Source organism: Salvelinus alpinus, chromosome 31 (assembly GCF_045679555.1).
Source record: "Salvelinus alpinus chromosome 31, SLU_Salpinus.1, whole genome shotgun sequence".
NCBI lineage: Eukaryota > Metazoa > Chordata > Actinopteri > Salmoniformes > Salmonidae > Salvelinus > Salvelinus alpinus.
The window spans coordinates 12,142,315-12,157,510 of NC_092116.1; the positions used below are offsets into that span (position 1 = coordinate 12,142,315).

The window sequence follows — 15,196 nt, forward strand, 5'->3', positions numbered from 1 at the left end:
GATTGGAGAACCTTCCAGAAGGACAACCATCTCTGCAGCACTCCACCAATCAGGCCTTTATGGTAGATTGGCCAGATGGAAGCCACTCCTCAGTAAAAGGCACATGACAGCCCGCTTGGAGTTTGCCAAAAGGCACCTAAAGACTCTCAGACCATGAGAAACAAGATTCTATGGTCTGATGAAACCAAGATTGAACTCTTTGGTCTGAATGCCAAGCCTCACGTCTGGAGGAAACCTGGCACCATCCCTACGGTGAAGCATGGTGGTTGCAGCATCATGTTGTCAGGGTGCTTTTCAGCAGAAGGGACTGGGAGACTAGTCAGGATCGAGGAAAAGTTGAAAGGAGAAAAGTACAGATAGATCCCTGATGAAAACCTGCTCCAGAGCGCTCAGGAGTGGCTTCGGGACAAGTCTCTGCATGTCTTTCAGTGGCCCAGCCAGGGCCCGGACTTGAAACCGAAATAACACCTGAAAATAGCTGTGCAGCAACACTCCCCATCCAACCTGACAGAGCTTGAGAGGATCTGCAGAGAAAAATGAGAGAAACTTCCCAAATACAGATGTACCAAGCTTGTAGCGTCATACCCAAGAAGACTCAAGGCTGTAATTGCTGCCAAAGATGATTCAACAAAGTACTGAGTCAAGGGTCTGAATACTTACAGTTGAATTCGGAAGTTTACATACACTAAGTTGACTGTGCCTTTAAACAGCTTGGAAAATTCCAGAAAGTGATGTCATGGCTTTAGAAGCTTCTGATAGGCTAATTGACATAATTTGAGTCAATTGGAGGTGTACCTGTGGATGTATTTCAAGGCCTACCTTCAAACTCAGTGCCTCCTTGCTTGACATCATGGGAAAATCAAAAGAAACCAGCCAAGATCTCAGAAAAAAACTTGTAGACCTCCACAAGTCTGGTTCATCCTTAATAAGGAAGCAACTTATAAATGCCTGAAGGTACCACATTCATCTGTACAAACAATAGTACGCAAGTATAAACACCATGGGACCACGCAGCCATCATACCGCTCAGGAAGGAGACGCGTTCTGTCTCCTAGGGATGAACGTACTTTGGTGCGAAAAGTGCAAATCAATCCAGAAAAACAGCAAAGGACCTTGTGAAGATGCTGGAGGAAACGGGTACAAAAGTATCTATATCCACATTATAACGAGTCCTATATTGACATAACCTGATAGGCCGCTCAGCAAGGAAGAAGCCACTGCTCCAAAACTGCCATAAAAAAGAGCCAGACTATGGTTTGCAACTGCACATGGGGATAACGATCGTACTTTTTGGAGAAATGTCCTCTGGTCAAAAATAGAACTGTTTGGCCATAATGACCATCATTATGTTTGGGAGAAGGGAGATGCTTGCAAGCCGAAGAACACCATCCCAACAGTGAAGCATGGTGGTGGCAGCATCATGTTGTGGGGTACTTTGCTGCAGGAGGGACTGGTGCACTTCACAAAATAGATGGCATCATGAGGATGGAAAATGATGTGGATATATTGACGCAACACCTCAAGACATCAGTCAGGAAGTTAAAGCTTGGTCGCAAATGGGTCTTCCAAATGGACAATGACCCCAAGCATACTTCCAAAGTTGTGGCAAAATGTCTTAAGGACAACAAAGTCAAGTTATTGGAGTGGCCATCACAAAGCCCTGACTTCAATCTATAGAAAATTTGTGGGCAGAACTGAAAAAGCTTGTGCGAGCAAGGAGGCCGACAAACCTGACTCAGTTACACCAGCTCTGTCAGGAGGAATGGGCCACAATTCACCCAACTTATTGTGGGAAGCTTGTGGAAGGCCACCCGAAACGTTTGACCCAAGTTAAACAATTTAAAGGCAATGCTACCAAATACTAATTGAGTGTATGTAAACTTCTGACCCACTGGGAATGTGATGAAAGAAATAAAAGCTGAAATAAATCATTCTCTCTACTATTATTCTGACATTTCACATTCCTAAAATAAAGTGGTGATCCTAACTGACCTAAGACAGGGAATCTTTACAAGGATTAAATGTCAGGAATTGTGAAAAACTGAGTTTAAATGTATTTGGCTAAGGTGTACAGTATGTAAACTTCCTACTTCAACTGTAAATGTGATATTTCTATTTAAACATTTTTATAAATTAGCAAACATTTCTAAAAACCTATTTTCGCTGTGTCATTCTGGGGTATTATGTGTAGATTGATGAGAGGAAAAAAGAGATGTAATCAATTTTAGAATTAGGCTGTAACCTAACAAAATGTGGAAAAAGTCACGGGGTCTGAACACTTTCCTAATGCACTGTATTATGATTACTGTATGGACTGGTTACCTTATGGTTGCCTTATGCTATGCTACAATCTTTCTATCCACGAGTCTGGGAGATAACGTATAGGCCTAGGCAATGCTGTTGGTTCATTGATTGTGCTTATAGAGTTAGCCTACAATTATGGTGAATTTGTATTTGATTTTTAATAGCCAGATGAAAGCTCTGATCCCTTATTGATGTCACCATTTAAATCCTCTTCAATCAGTGTAGATGAAGGGGAGGATACAGGTCAAAGAAGGATTTTTAAGCTTTGAGACAATTGAGACATGGACTGTGTATGCGTGCCATTCAGATGAAGAATTGTCAAGACAAAATATTTAAGTGCCTTTGAACAGGGTATGGTAGTAAGTGCCAGGCACAATGGTTTGAGTGTGTCAAAAACTGCAAAGCTGCTGGGTTTTTCACACTCAATATTTTCCCGTGTGTATCAAGAATGTTCCACCACCCAAAGGACCTCCAGCCAACTTGACACAACTGTGGGAAGCATTGGAGTCAACATGGGCCAGCATCCCTGTGGAACGCTTTCGGCACATTGTAGAGTCTATGCCCTGATGAATTGAGGCTGTTCTGAGGGCAAAAGGGGGTGCAACTCAATATTAGAAAGGTGTTCTTAATATTTTGTACACTCAGTGTATATTAAATCGATTTATTAGACTTCTTTAAATGTAGGGGCCTAGACGTTCCAAAGTCTTGCATCAGTGGCTTGTAAGTGTGATGGTGTGGAGATGGTAAACATGTTTATGTTAATTAACGTTCAATTACTGGCAGTCATTTGCATGACAATAACCGGCTGACAAAATTCTATGACCGCGGCAGTCCTACCAAAGACTTCTTCTTCTTCCCTTCTTCTTCTCCGGTCAGATGAGACTTTGGCGAATCCTGGCCGATGAGTCGTGTCACCTTGTCTGCGAGCAACTGAGATTATGTTGTGTTTGCGAGAAGCTGACCTTATCCGAGCGGCGTCCATATTAAATAGGAAAATGATTGCCGTTCAAAGATACGGCGGCGCGGAGACGACAAGCCTTTCAATCAAGCCCGCTATGACTGGATAAATGTTTCATTTTCACTTTGCATTGGGCAGATTGGAAGGATTGTGAGATTTGGGTTCCACGGGTGTGACCGGTGAACAGGTTCTCCACAGGAAGCCATCTTTGTTTTTTTTCCCTGAATGCCAGCCGCCATGTGAGGACTGGCTTTCCTGAACGGCAGGTTGGCAGGGCTGTGACACTTTTGTAATGACTGGATTAAAGGGTTCCGGGAAAATAACATTACATGGCGAGACTTGGGGCTTAAATAAACTCCCTGACACATTACACAATGAGTGACACAATGAGTTTAGAGGGCATCCAGCCTCTCTCAAGCACATGAGCCTACACTGTTGGGGTAGCATACGCTAACAAGCATGTAGATTAATGGAATCATTTCAATGTTTTTACATACAATGTACCAGGGGTGAACAACTCAGTCCAAACCGGGACACCCAGTGATGTTTTTACTGTGACCATGAAGCATAATCAAAAGTTGAAAGTCTTTAAAAACATCCTAAAGATTGATTCTATACATCATTTGACATGTTTCTACGGTCTGTAATGGAACTTTTTGACTTTTCGTCTGGACCTAGTGATCTATGCCTCATGAATTTGGATTACTGGGCTAAACGCGCGAACAAAAAGGAGGTATTTGGACATAAATGAGGGACTTTATCGAACAAATCAAACATTTATTGTCGACCTGCGATTCCTGGGAGTGCATTCTGATGAATATCATCAAAGGTAAGTGAATATTTATAATGCTATTTCTGACTTTGTTGACTCCACAACATGGCGGATATCTGTATGGCTCGTTTTGTTGTCTGAGCGCTGTACTCAGATTATTGCATGGTGTGCTTTTTCGGTAAAGCTTTTTTGAAATCTGACACAGCGGTTGCATTAAGGAGAAGTTTATCTAAAGTTCCATGCATAACAGTTGTATCTTTTATCAACGTAACGCGCCAATGTAAACTGAGATTTTTGGATATAAATATGAACTTTATCGAACAAAACATACATGTATTGTGTAACATGAAGTCCTATGAGTGTCATCTGATGAAGATCATCAAAGGTTAGTGATTCATTTTATCTCTATTTCTGCTTTTTGTGACTCCTCTCTTTGGCTGGAAAAATGGCTGTGTTTTTCTGTGACTAGGTGCAGACCTAACATAATCGTTTGGTGTGCTTTCGTTGTAAAGCCTTTTTGAAATCGGACACTGTGGTGGGATTGACAACAAGTTTATCTTTAAAATGGTGTAAAATACTTCTATGTTTGAGGAATTTTAATTATGAGATTTCTGTTGTTTGATTTTGGCGCCCTGCACTTTCACTGGCTTGTTGTCAAATCGATCCCGTTAACGGGATCTTAGCTCGTCTCAGCCATAAGAGGTTTTAATATACCAACCTTTTGTTCTGAATGACAGATGGCATTTTAATTCATCGAAATCATGAATCCTTCTCCGATAACACCTCCAATCTGACCCTAATATGCAAACAGATAAGAAACAAGCCTCATGTTTACCTCATATTCCTGCGAAAACTTTAGGTTGTCGTTGGCTTTCAAGCGCTCCAGATGATCAGCTAGGTCCAGGATGGGGATCGGTGGGTGGCTGGCCATGCCTGTCAATCAAACAGACGAGAGGTCAGTCGCCAGGGGAGAGGGGTCGATACCACGGTTACAACTAGTGAATCATTATAAAAGCAGCATGTGTGTAACAGGGGGATGGAGAAGTGGATCGTTGTTAGGCAATTTATTCACTCAAAGCAGTGGCATGCTCATAGGAAGATATGGAAAGGAAAGGAAGTCAATGAGAAGTCATCGAACAGACTTCACTTCCTGTAACACTTCCTACTGTGAGAGAAGAATGTTATTCACACCGAAGCGGCCGGTGGGAGTTAGCATGACGGAAGACATACTCACAAACAAACAAACCAAACCACAAACAAACAAATCACGAAGTTAGGCCAAGATGTTGTCTGCTTTGAGTGATGACATGTTACTAGGGGGTGTAATTTCTTAACTCCGCCTCCTGCGATGGATGACATGGCAATAAGTAACGTGTGGATTAGTTGGGGGTGAGATTAACTACAAGTTTACGTAGAAAGGAGGAGGAGAGGGGGATGAAGGGAAAAAAACGGAACAAAACAAAAGAGAGAAAGAAAGAAAGAATGTGGTGAATGCATAAACAAGACCAACTAACTTGACAAATGGAGGTTACTGGGGTAACCGGAGTCACCTGAACCTGCGGAGGAAATGGCGGTATAAATAAAAAGTCTTAGACGATCGTAGAAATGTGATGAATCTTTTGTTTTAGGGGTAGAAACCGTTTGGGAAGGTGACTGACGGAAACTAGAATTATACACTGTATCATCTAAATGTCACATAGATCTGTTAGTAACGCACACATTGACATGCTAGAAGCTAGCCTACGCCACCATGTGTAAATCGGTGGAAAGGACATGAAAACACTCAACAAAACAGAGCCGGGAAACAATTCAGAGACATTGAAGAACTGAGTCAAGCGATCGCACAATCCTATCATAATGAGATCCATTCTGACCATCAGATATCCTACAAAGTCTGCAGGCAGGAAGTTTCACCTTGCATAAAAAACATTTGGTGGACTTTACTTTGACAAGGTAGAACTGACATTATAAATAGTGTTAGCACACAGGCTACCAATGTATTCTGTATAAGTTGTTTGTGGCGAAGGTATGTGAGAGAACAGAGAAGAGAGCAGAGAAGGGGGGTTGTGTGGGGTTGACCGAAGTCACTATGTATGTCCAGGCTTAAACATAGCTTCCGAAACGTTGACTAAGGACACCTTTCGGCCACCGGGTGGGGGGGTTTGTGACGACGGCGCCACACAAAGTGCTGTCACCCAGTCCCAGATAGCAGAGGTTTCATAATAGCCGGAACACAGTGACATTTTTCCCACTCTCCCGCCTGAGACAAGTGTCTGCAAGGGCAAGTCAGTGGTCTTTTCATCTACACTGATAACACAAGTGGGCATTAGCTAATGGAAAAAGCGAAAAAGCGGGTCCTCTTTTCTCCCGCACTCACTCGCTCTATTTCTCCAAGAGGGTGTTTCTATCGGCCCCTACCACTCAAGACCCATTTTCAGCCGCCGGTTGACAATGGAACTACCACTCGCCGCGTGGCGCCATGCACACATCAAGCATCCTCAAGATGGAAATACGCATTGAGGACCAGCGAGGTGAGAGGGAGGAAAAGGGGGAGGGAGCGAGGGAGGGAGGGAAGAGAAACAATCTAATGTAGCACCAATCAGCATTGGAGAAGAAGCTCTAAAAGAGGGAGACAAAGATGTTTGGATCGCTCGAGCAAGTCGAGAGCCACTTTGAGAGGCTCTTTGGAAAATGAGAATGGTGTGCGTGGCTAATCAAGATGGCTGTAGAGGATTCCGGAAATAGGGAAAGTATGGTGGTTTAGATCACTCTGAGGTCCCCTTCTCAAAGTGAAAACTGAGAGGGGAAAAAACGCCCCCTTTTCCAAGTTTGACATTTCCAGTAATGGATATAACGTCATTGAGAGTAGGGGTTTCATAAATATGCATAATCTTTCAAAAAAAATCTGCCTGCGGCTGGGATATTTTATTCCCTTTTCATACGAGCTGACCTGAAAAATGTGGCTTTGATATTACATTATTGGCAGTCCCCGAACACCTGTCCCACTGCTCTCGCTGCCAGAAGAACTCCAGTACCAAGTTGAGCGTGTCTCTTCACTCAAAAAAATTTAAAATGCATTGGCTATCCAAGGGACAAATGGACTGTGACAGCCATCTTTTCCCCCTCGGCAACAAAAAGGGGTCACATAACCAGACAGCTCAGGCATAAACGCTGTTCACCTCTGTTCACCTCGAAGGTCAAAAGGGAGGGGACATTTGTGTTCACAACTTGTCACTGGCCCACTCTCCACCGTCCACTGCCTCATGTACAGGATGTAACATGGCACTGTGACACTGTCATAGTTTCAGCTACCTGTGACTTCCAACATGCTACACTGTCACTTTGAGACTAGTGTTAGCTTGGCAAAGGCTGCAACGACCTACAGATGTAGGATCTTAATTTGATCACTCTTTTGTTGCTGAGAATTTTCCTTCACAGCCGTAAACGTGTAATGTATTCAATGTTAAAAAAGATTTCCACTTTAAAATGTCAGTATTGATTTGCCATAATGAAAAATGTATCAACCCCACATAATAATTCACATTTGCTGTTGCTACAGGATTATTTTCATGCTATAGCAAACTGTCTCAAATAAATATCCTACATCTGTAGGTGACCCGTGAAGACAAGGATGATGGTAACTGCCATGAAAGTATTAGCCTTGCACTGCTGTCTTCAGCACCTCTCTTTGCTCTCTCTCTCTATCTCCTGGGAGGAGTTAATCAGTTTTGACCCTGTGTATCTTTTCCCCACCACCTGTCCATTTTCCATCATGTCCGGCCACACTTTGAACAATGACCTCCCCTGAATGTTGTAGTCATGGGAACTCCGTGAGAAGTGTTGGTTTAGCATTTAGGTGTTGACTTTTAAAGAGGTCACGCATGAGCAAGCACATCGCAAAGAGGAGACATTCACACACTTTCCCAATGATAACAAACCAGATTTGATATATTACATTAATTCTGCTGCTTCACTTACTAAGTCAGGTGAAGATAAGTAACTACAGCCATCTAAATATAAAGCCATCTTAATTTGACTAAGATGTCCGTAATTTCTTAAATCATTGAGTGATTATGGATCTAGGAAGCTTTGCAGTGGTTTGTGTGATTTATGATTGCTATCACAAAATTCCCTTACCAGGCGTTTGGAAGTTCATGCGTCGGAGCTCCACAGGATCGGTGGGGTTATGAGATGGAATCTCCTTACTGTTGGGCAGACTTCCTTTTCTAGCTTCGGATTCTGCCCTTTTCCTGTGGGGATAAAACATTTAAAACATGAATACTTAAAAAAAAAAATGTTTTGTGTTCTATCGTTTTTTTGGGTGCATTTTCATCCCTTTTGAAGATATTTCCCTAAATGAAATGACACTAATAACATGTATACATTTTCCATATACAATGTCTTGATGATGAATTACATCTGATGGGTTCCAGCATCCTTTAATCCGCCAGATTGTGTTATGTTTTGTATACATGGGGATGAATGCTACTCTTAGTGGACATATATCTTAATGTTCATACAAGTTGATCAGATTCACATTTCAAGAAGCATGAAGTTAAAGCCCAGGAAAGAACATTCGTGCATCTTTAATTCATTCCGATAATGGGAATGCAGTCTAATAAATTCCATATCATGCTTATGAGAGGATAGAGAGGTGCCATAAATACACTCAATCTCTGAGATTAACCTACATGGCATTGGGAGATTTCATCAATTAAATATAATCCATCTACTTCGGGGATATAATACTTTTGACCACTTATTTATATAACTGTGCAGTCTCTGACAAAGAGCTTTGCCAAAGAGATCTGCCCAAAGACTCAATACGGTGACATTCGATCTGTCTAACGAGAGGTGTACAGAGTACAAGGGGGACTAGCACTATACTAGAAGTGACCTTTCAAAATAGTTTATCATCATTTGACCTCTGACCTCCAACCTCTCTTCATTAGGGTTAAGTAAAATCACTAACCTGTGACCTTTGCATTATATGGGAAGCAATGAGGCTTGTGTAAATAGCCTGGGGGGGGGGGGTCAATGGTGTAATGGTCCAAAACAACAACAAAGGATGAAATGGGTCGTGTGAGGTCATCGTTGCATGCGTCTGAAAACACGTAGATGGGACCATACAGAATGAGTCATATGATTTGCTACATTTGGTGGAGAATGCAGGCATGAAAAGAAAAGGCTGAAAATGATAGCATGGGTACATCTGAACAGATATCTGAACACATACAATAGTCTATGTATGACATTGTAAGAGTACGGCAAAGTGTACCTACAATTTAATAGCCATCTAGCAATGCAAGGGCTCATTTGGTAAAAACAGAGGGTTAATCAAATTGAAAGCTGAATAAAAAATGGAATGAAATGATTTGGGAGTAGGAAAGCTGGGCAAACGCTGTTAAAGTGTTACAGTACCGGTACAGTATAGTGCTTTCCCGGCCAGTGAGTACATTTGGCTGTGATGTAATGCTGTTGAAGAAATATATCTATTTGTGATATATTATTGGCATTCAATGTTCATGCCAACTAGCATTTTGAGAATTAAGGAGAAAGTGAGGGGGAGCAGTCTTGGCATTGTAATGCATGTTGGTTCTGTTCAAGGCATGCAAGTCAGTTGTTTCTTGCGTACAGGCGGTGAGACATTGAATTCAGTAGAAATCTAAGAAATAAGGATTTCTAGCGGTTGTGTTTATCAAGAAATTGACTCTTTGTATTGAGACAGACAAGACATTTAGACATGTTTGGTCAATGGAAAATTGAAATGGTGATATGGGTTTTTGTCAAATACGAAATAATATTACTATTTTTTATGTAATGTAGGGTGAGAGTAATGGAAGAATGGAAAGCACACATAAATATTTTGAAAATTAACTGTCCTGGCTGATCAAATACACTGCTCAAAAAAATAAAGGGAACACTTAAACAACACAATGTAACTCCAAGTCAATGACACTTCTGTGAAATCAAACTGTCCAATTAGGAAGCAACACTGATTGACAATAAATTTCACATGCTGTTGTGCAAATGGAATAGACAAAAGGTGGAAATTATAGGCAATTAGCAAGACACCCACAAAAAAGGAGTGATTCTGCAGGTGGTGACCACAGACAACTTCTCAGTTCCTATGCTTCCTGGCTGATGTTTTGGTCACTTTTGAATGCTGGCGGTGCTCTCACTCTAGTGGTAGCATGAGACGGAGTCTACAACCCACACAAGTGGCTCAGGTAGTGCAGTTCATCCAGGATGGCACATCAATGCGAGCTGTGGCAAAAAGGTTTGCTGTGTCTGTCAGTGTAGTGTCCAGAGCATGGAGGCGCTACCAGGAGACAGGCCAGTACATCAGGAGATGTGGAGGAGGCCATAGGAGGGCAACAACCCAGCAGCAGGACCGCTACCTCCGCCTTTGTGCAAGGAGGTGCACTGCCAGAGCCCTGCAAAATGACCTCCAGCAGGCCACAAATGTGCATGTGTCTGCTCAAACGGTCAGAAACAGACTCCATGAGGGTGGTATGAGGGCCCGACATCCACAGGTGGGGGTTGTGCTTACAGCCCAGCACCGTGCAGGACGTTTGGCATTTGCCAGAGAACACCAAGATTGGCAAATTCGCCACTGGCGCCCTGTGCTCTTCACAGATGAAAGCAGGTTCACACTGAGCACATGAGCACATGTGACAGACGTGACAGAGTCTGGAGACGCCGTGGAGAACGTTCTGCTGCCTGCAACATCCTCCAGCATGACCGGTTTGGCGGTGGGTCAGTCATGGTGTGGGGTGACATTTCTTTGTGGGGCCGCACAGCCCTCCATGTGTTCGCCAGAGGTAGCCTGACTGCCATTAGGTACCGAGATGAGATCCTCAGACCCCTTGTGGGACCATATGCTGACACATGCACATTTGTGGCCTGCTGGAGGTCATTTTGCAGGGCTCTGGCAGTGCACCTCCTTGCACAAAGGCGGAGGTAGCGGTCCTGCTGCTGGGTTGTTGCCCTCCTACGGCCTCCTCCACGTCTCCTGATGTACTGGCCTGTCTCCTGGTAGCGCCTCCATGCTCTGGACACTACGCTGACAGACACAGCAAACCTTTTTGCCACAGCTCGCATTGATGTGCCATCCTGGATGAACTGCACTACCTGAGCCACTTGTGTGGGTTGTAGACTCCGTCTCATGCTACCACTAGAGTGAGAGCACCGCCAGCATTCAAAAGTGACCAAAACATCAGCCAGGAAGCATAGGAACTGAGAAGTGGTCTGTGGTCACCACCTGCAGAATCACTCCTTTTTTGGGGGTGTCTTGCTAATTGCCTATAATTTCCACCTTTTGTCTATTCCATTTGCACAACAGCATGTGAAATTTATTGTCAATCAGTGTTGCTTCCTAAGTGGACAGTTTGATTTCATAGAAGTGTGATTGACTTGGAGTTACAGTGTGTTGTTTAAGTGTTCCCTTTATTTTTTTGAGCAGTGTATATGATGTCGATTCAAATACTATCAATTGGAACGTAGGTCAGAATTCAATCAATGCAAACAGCTGACTTTTAAAAGTGCTTTGGAATTGCACAGCAGTGGGGGAACTCACTTTCTGCAATGATTGAACTCTGCCCAACAAGCTAGAGGGTAGGAAATGTCTGCAAAGGGATCAAAAAAAGGGTTGAGGTGGGGATAGTTGTGGTATTGTCAGCCATATCACATCCTTTCACTCTTACCTGTCTGGTTTGCTGCTCCATTCGTAAGCAAGGAAAAGAAAGAATGACAGGATGTTAGCTGGCACGACAACTATGACGATTTAATAATCCTGACAACAGTATCACGCCCCATGGCCGAAGTTGAACTACGACGCTTATATTTTATACTGTAATGCGCTATTTCCTGTTTAAGAAGAATAAACATGTGTCTAACTACAAAAAGACAACTGAGCGACAACAATCGCATCTCAATGTTGGTTGGCATGCGATATTAGTGTCCCTTCACTACCGACACCACGCTCAATTATGCCACTTTGGGTACTTGTCGTTTAAAATCATATAATCTCATCCCAGGTGCAATCCAAAGATGTATTATTTATTTCGTAGTTTCAGGTGATTGTTTATCACTCGAGCATGGAATGGCTCTTGTGTATCTGTTTACTGTATATCCTAAAGAATAACTACATCAAGGCAACAACACAGGACAATTGTGATAATACTGAATACTGATTATACAAAATAATGTGCTTGCATAGAGTTTCTAAGAAAATACATTAAAAAAAGATTAGATAATAAAATTTGAGCTTAACGTTGTAACAAAAGCCACTTATGTTCGTTGTGATCTATAATGGGGTCTGGGACATGGGGAACCTTGACTTTCAGCTCAGATGAACATAAACCATTTTGTGACCTGTATCCAAGTGTGCATGTAGGTGTGCATCTTGCTGTGACTGATTTATACAGTTAATCAGCAATGCTGTGGGGCTATTATTTCATCCCTTCCCCCTGCCGCAACACACACAGCAACATGAACATGTTGTCCTTTGCTCCTCACACAGGGAACCAATTATATTACATACAAATGTACCTTAACAAGTGAAGCATTTCCTGGTTATGTTCCAGAAAGTCCCGACACGCTGGTGACATTGACTCAAAAAACAAGCTGGTGACATTGACTTAGTAAACACATTGACTTGGTAAACACGCTGGTGACATTGAGTTGGTAAACACGGTGGTGACATTGACTTAGTAAACACGCTGGTGACATTGACTTAGTAAACACGGTGGTGACTTAGTAAACACGGTGGTGACATTGACTTAGTAAACACGGTGGTGACATTGACTTGGTAAACACGGTGGTGACATTGACTTAGTAAACACGGTGGTGACATTGACTTGGTAAACACGGTGGTGACATTGACTTAGTAAACACGGTTGTGACATTGACTTAGTAAACACGCTGGTGACATTGACTTAGTAAAGACAGTGGTGACATTGACTTAGTAAACACAGTGGTGACATTGACTTGGTAAACACGCTGGTGACATTGACTTAGTAAACACATTGACTTAGTAAACACGGTGGTGACATTGACTTAGTAAAGACAGTGGTGACATTGACTTAGTAAAGACAGTGGTGACATTAACTTAGTAAACATGGTGGTGACATTGAGTTAGTAAACACGCTGGTGACATTGAATTAGTAAACACAGTGGTGACATTGACTTAGTAAACACATTGACTTAGTAAACACGGTGGTGACATTGACTTAGTAAACACGCTGGTGACATTGACTTAGTAAACACAGTGGTGACATTGACTTAGTAAACACGGTGGTGACATTGACTTAGTAAACACGGTGGTGACATTGACTTAGTAAACACGCTGGTGACATTGACTTAGTAAACACAGTGGTGATATTAACTTAGTAAACACAGTGGTGACCTTGACTTTGTAAACACGGTGGTGACATTGACTTTGTAAACACGGTGATGACATTGACTTTGTAAACACGGTGGTGACATTGACTTAGTAAACTCGCTGGTGACATTGACTTAGTAAACACGCTGGTGACATTGACTTGGTAATTGTTGTGTAAATCTTTCCAGGCGCAAACAGAAACCAGATGAGGACCCCTCTACGTTGATTCCATACCTGACAGTTAGTTATCAAATCAAATCAAATTTTATTGGTCACATATACATGGTTAGCAGATGTTATTGCGAGTGTAGTGAATTGCTTGTGCTTCTAGTTCCAAAATTGCAGCAATATATAACAAGTAATCTAACAATTCCACAACAACTACCCAAAACACACAAATCTAACTAAAGGTATGGAATAAGAATATATACATATAAATATATGGATGAGCTATGACCGAGCGGCATAGGCAAGATGCAATAGATGGTATAAAATACAGTATATACATATTGGATGAGTAATGCAAGATATGTAAACATGCTTAAAGTGGCATTATTAAAGTGTCTAGTGATCCATTTATTTAAGTGGCCAACGATTTGAAGTCTGTATGTAGGCAGCAGCCTCTCTAAGCTCTACTCGGGTGCCCCTGGCATTGAACGACCAAAACAGTAAACATGGAAGGACAATCAAATTGTCACCTACGCCTAGAGTAAGTAAATAGCCATAGGACTCAATGATGTTTGAATGCCTTCCGATTATAGTGACATATTTAACAAATACCTATGCATTCAGGGGTACTTATGTTCTCGATTGGCGTTGAGTGAAAAACATATCTATTGATAGACTGTCTATAAGCCCAGGCTTCACTTCTCTCAAGGCTGATTCTCCCAGTAATGCGTTAATACACTTTACAGTGCCATTCAATGTGGATGCTATGGAGACTGCTTCACTTGGCCCAAAGCAGCATTCAATCAAGGTGAAAAATATAAGAGGGAGAAGCTAGGATCGAGAGAAATGTGTCCCTGTTAAAGCACCAGGTCAACCGGGGGTCACAAAACAGGCCTGGAGCTTGGCTCTCTTGTGTATGTGTGTGGTTCTAAAGCAGCATGCACTGCCACACAGCAGATACTCTGAGCGCTCCCCTTCTACGCTTGACTGATGGACGGTGGTGGCGAACGGTCAGCTTACGCTGGAGGTTCAGACAAAGAGCTGCTATGATTTCTTCTGTGTATGTGTGCGTGTGTGTGACTGTGTGTGTGATTGAGTGTGTCTGTCTGATAGGTAGACTGTTTCTGTGACAGTGTATTTGAATGTGCTTCGTTTGACTTTGATGATGCAAGTCTCTCTCTCTCTCTCTCTCTCTCTCTCTCTCTCTCTCTCTCTCTCTCTCTCTCTCTCTCTCTCTCTCTCTCTCTCTCTCTCTCTCTCTCTCTCTCTCTCTCTCTCTCTCTCTCTCTCTCTCTCTCTCTCTCTCTCTCTCTCTCTCTCACTCTCACTCGTGTGCTTCACTTTCTTTAGTCCTTACCTCTTGTACAGGAGGATGGCGATGACGATGCAGATGATGAAGACCACAGCGAGCACTGGGCCCACCACCCAGATAAGTCCCTCCTCCTCGTCAATGATTGGCTGGGGGTCAAGGTCAGCTGACACGACAGGGTCGGAGTAGGGGCTGGTGGCATACATGGTCTGGGAAGGAGAGGAAGGGGAGTTGTATTAGTCATCGCTGTGTTATTTTATTGAGGTTCTCAGGCTACACTTTACATAAACTACTAGTGGA

General features: G+C 42.7%; 1 protein-coding gene across 39 annotated transcripts in view; it reads right to left on the reverse strand.

The window, feature by feature from the left end:
• LOC139561502 (receptor-type tyrosine-protein phosphatase delta-like) overlaps positions 1-15,196 on the reverse strand; it is a 600,941-nt gene that overhangs the window by 53,579 nt on the left and 532,166 nt on the right. For 14 of the 39 annotated variants that reach the window (XM_071378643.1, XM_071378668.1, XM_071378653.1 and 11 more), the window contains 6 exons: positions 14,945-15,105; positions 11,741-11,755; positions 9,456-9,509; positions 8,172-8,284; positions 5,549-5,590; positions 4,870-4,967 (listed from right to left, as the gene is read on the reverse strand). In XM_071378643.1, the coding sequence (XP_071234744.1) occupies positions 4,870-4,967; positions 5,549-5,590; positions 8,172-8,284; positions 9,456-9,509; positions 11,741-11,755; positions 14,945-15,105 (483 nt within the window). The remainder of the gene's footprint in view (positions 1-4,869; positions 4,968-5,548; positions 5,591-8,171; positions 8,285-9,455; positions 9,510-11,740; positions 11,756-14,944; positions 15,106-15,196) is intronic. The other 25 variants (XM_071378677.1, XM_071378666.1, XM_071378676.1 and 22 more) reach the window with 8 other exon arrangements.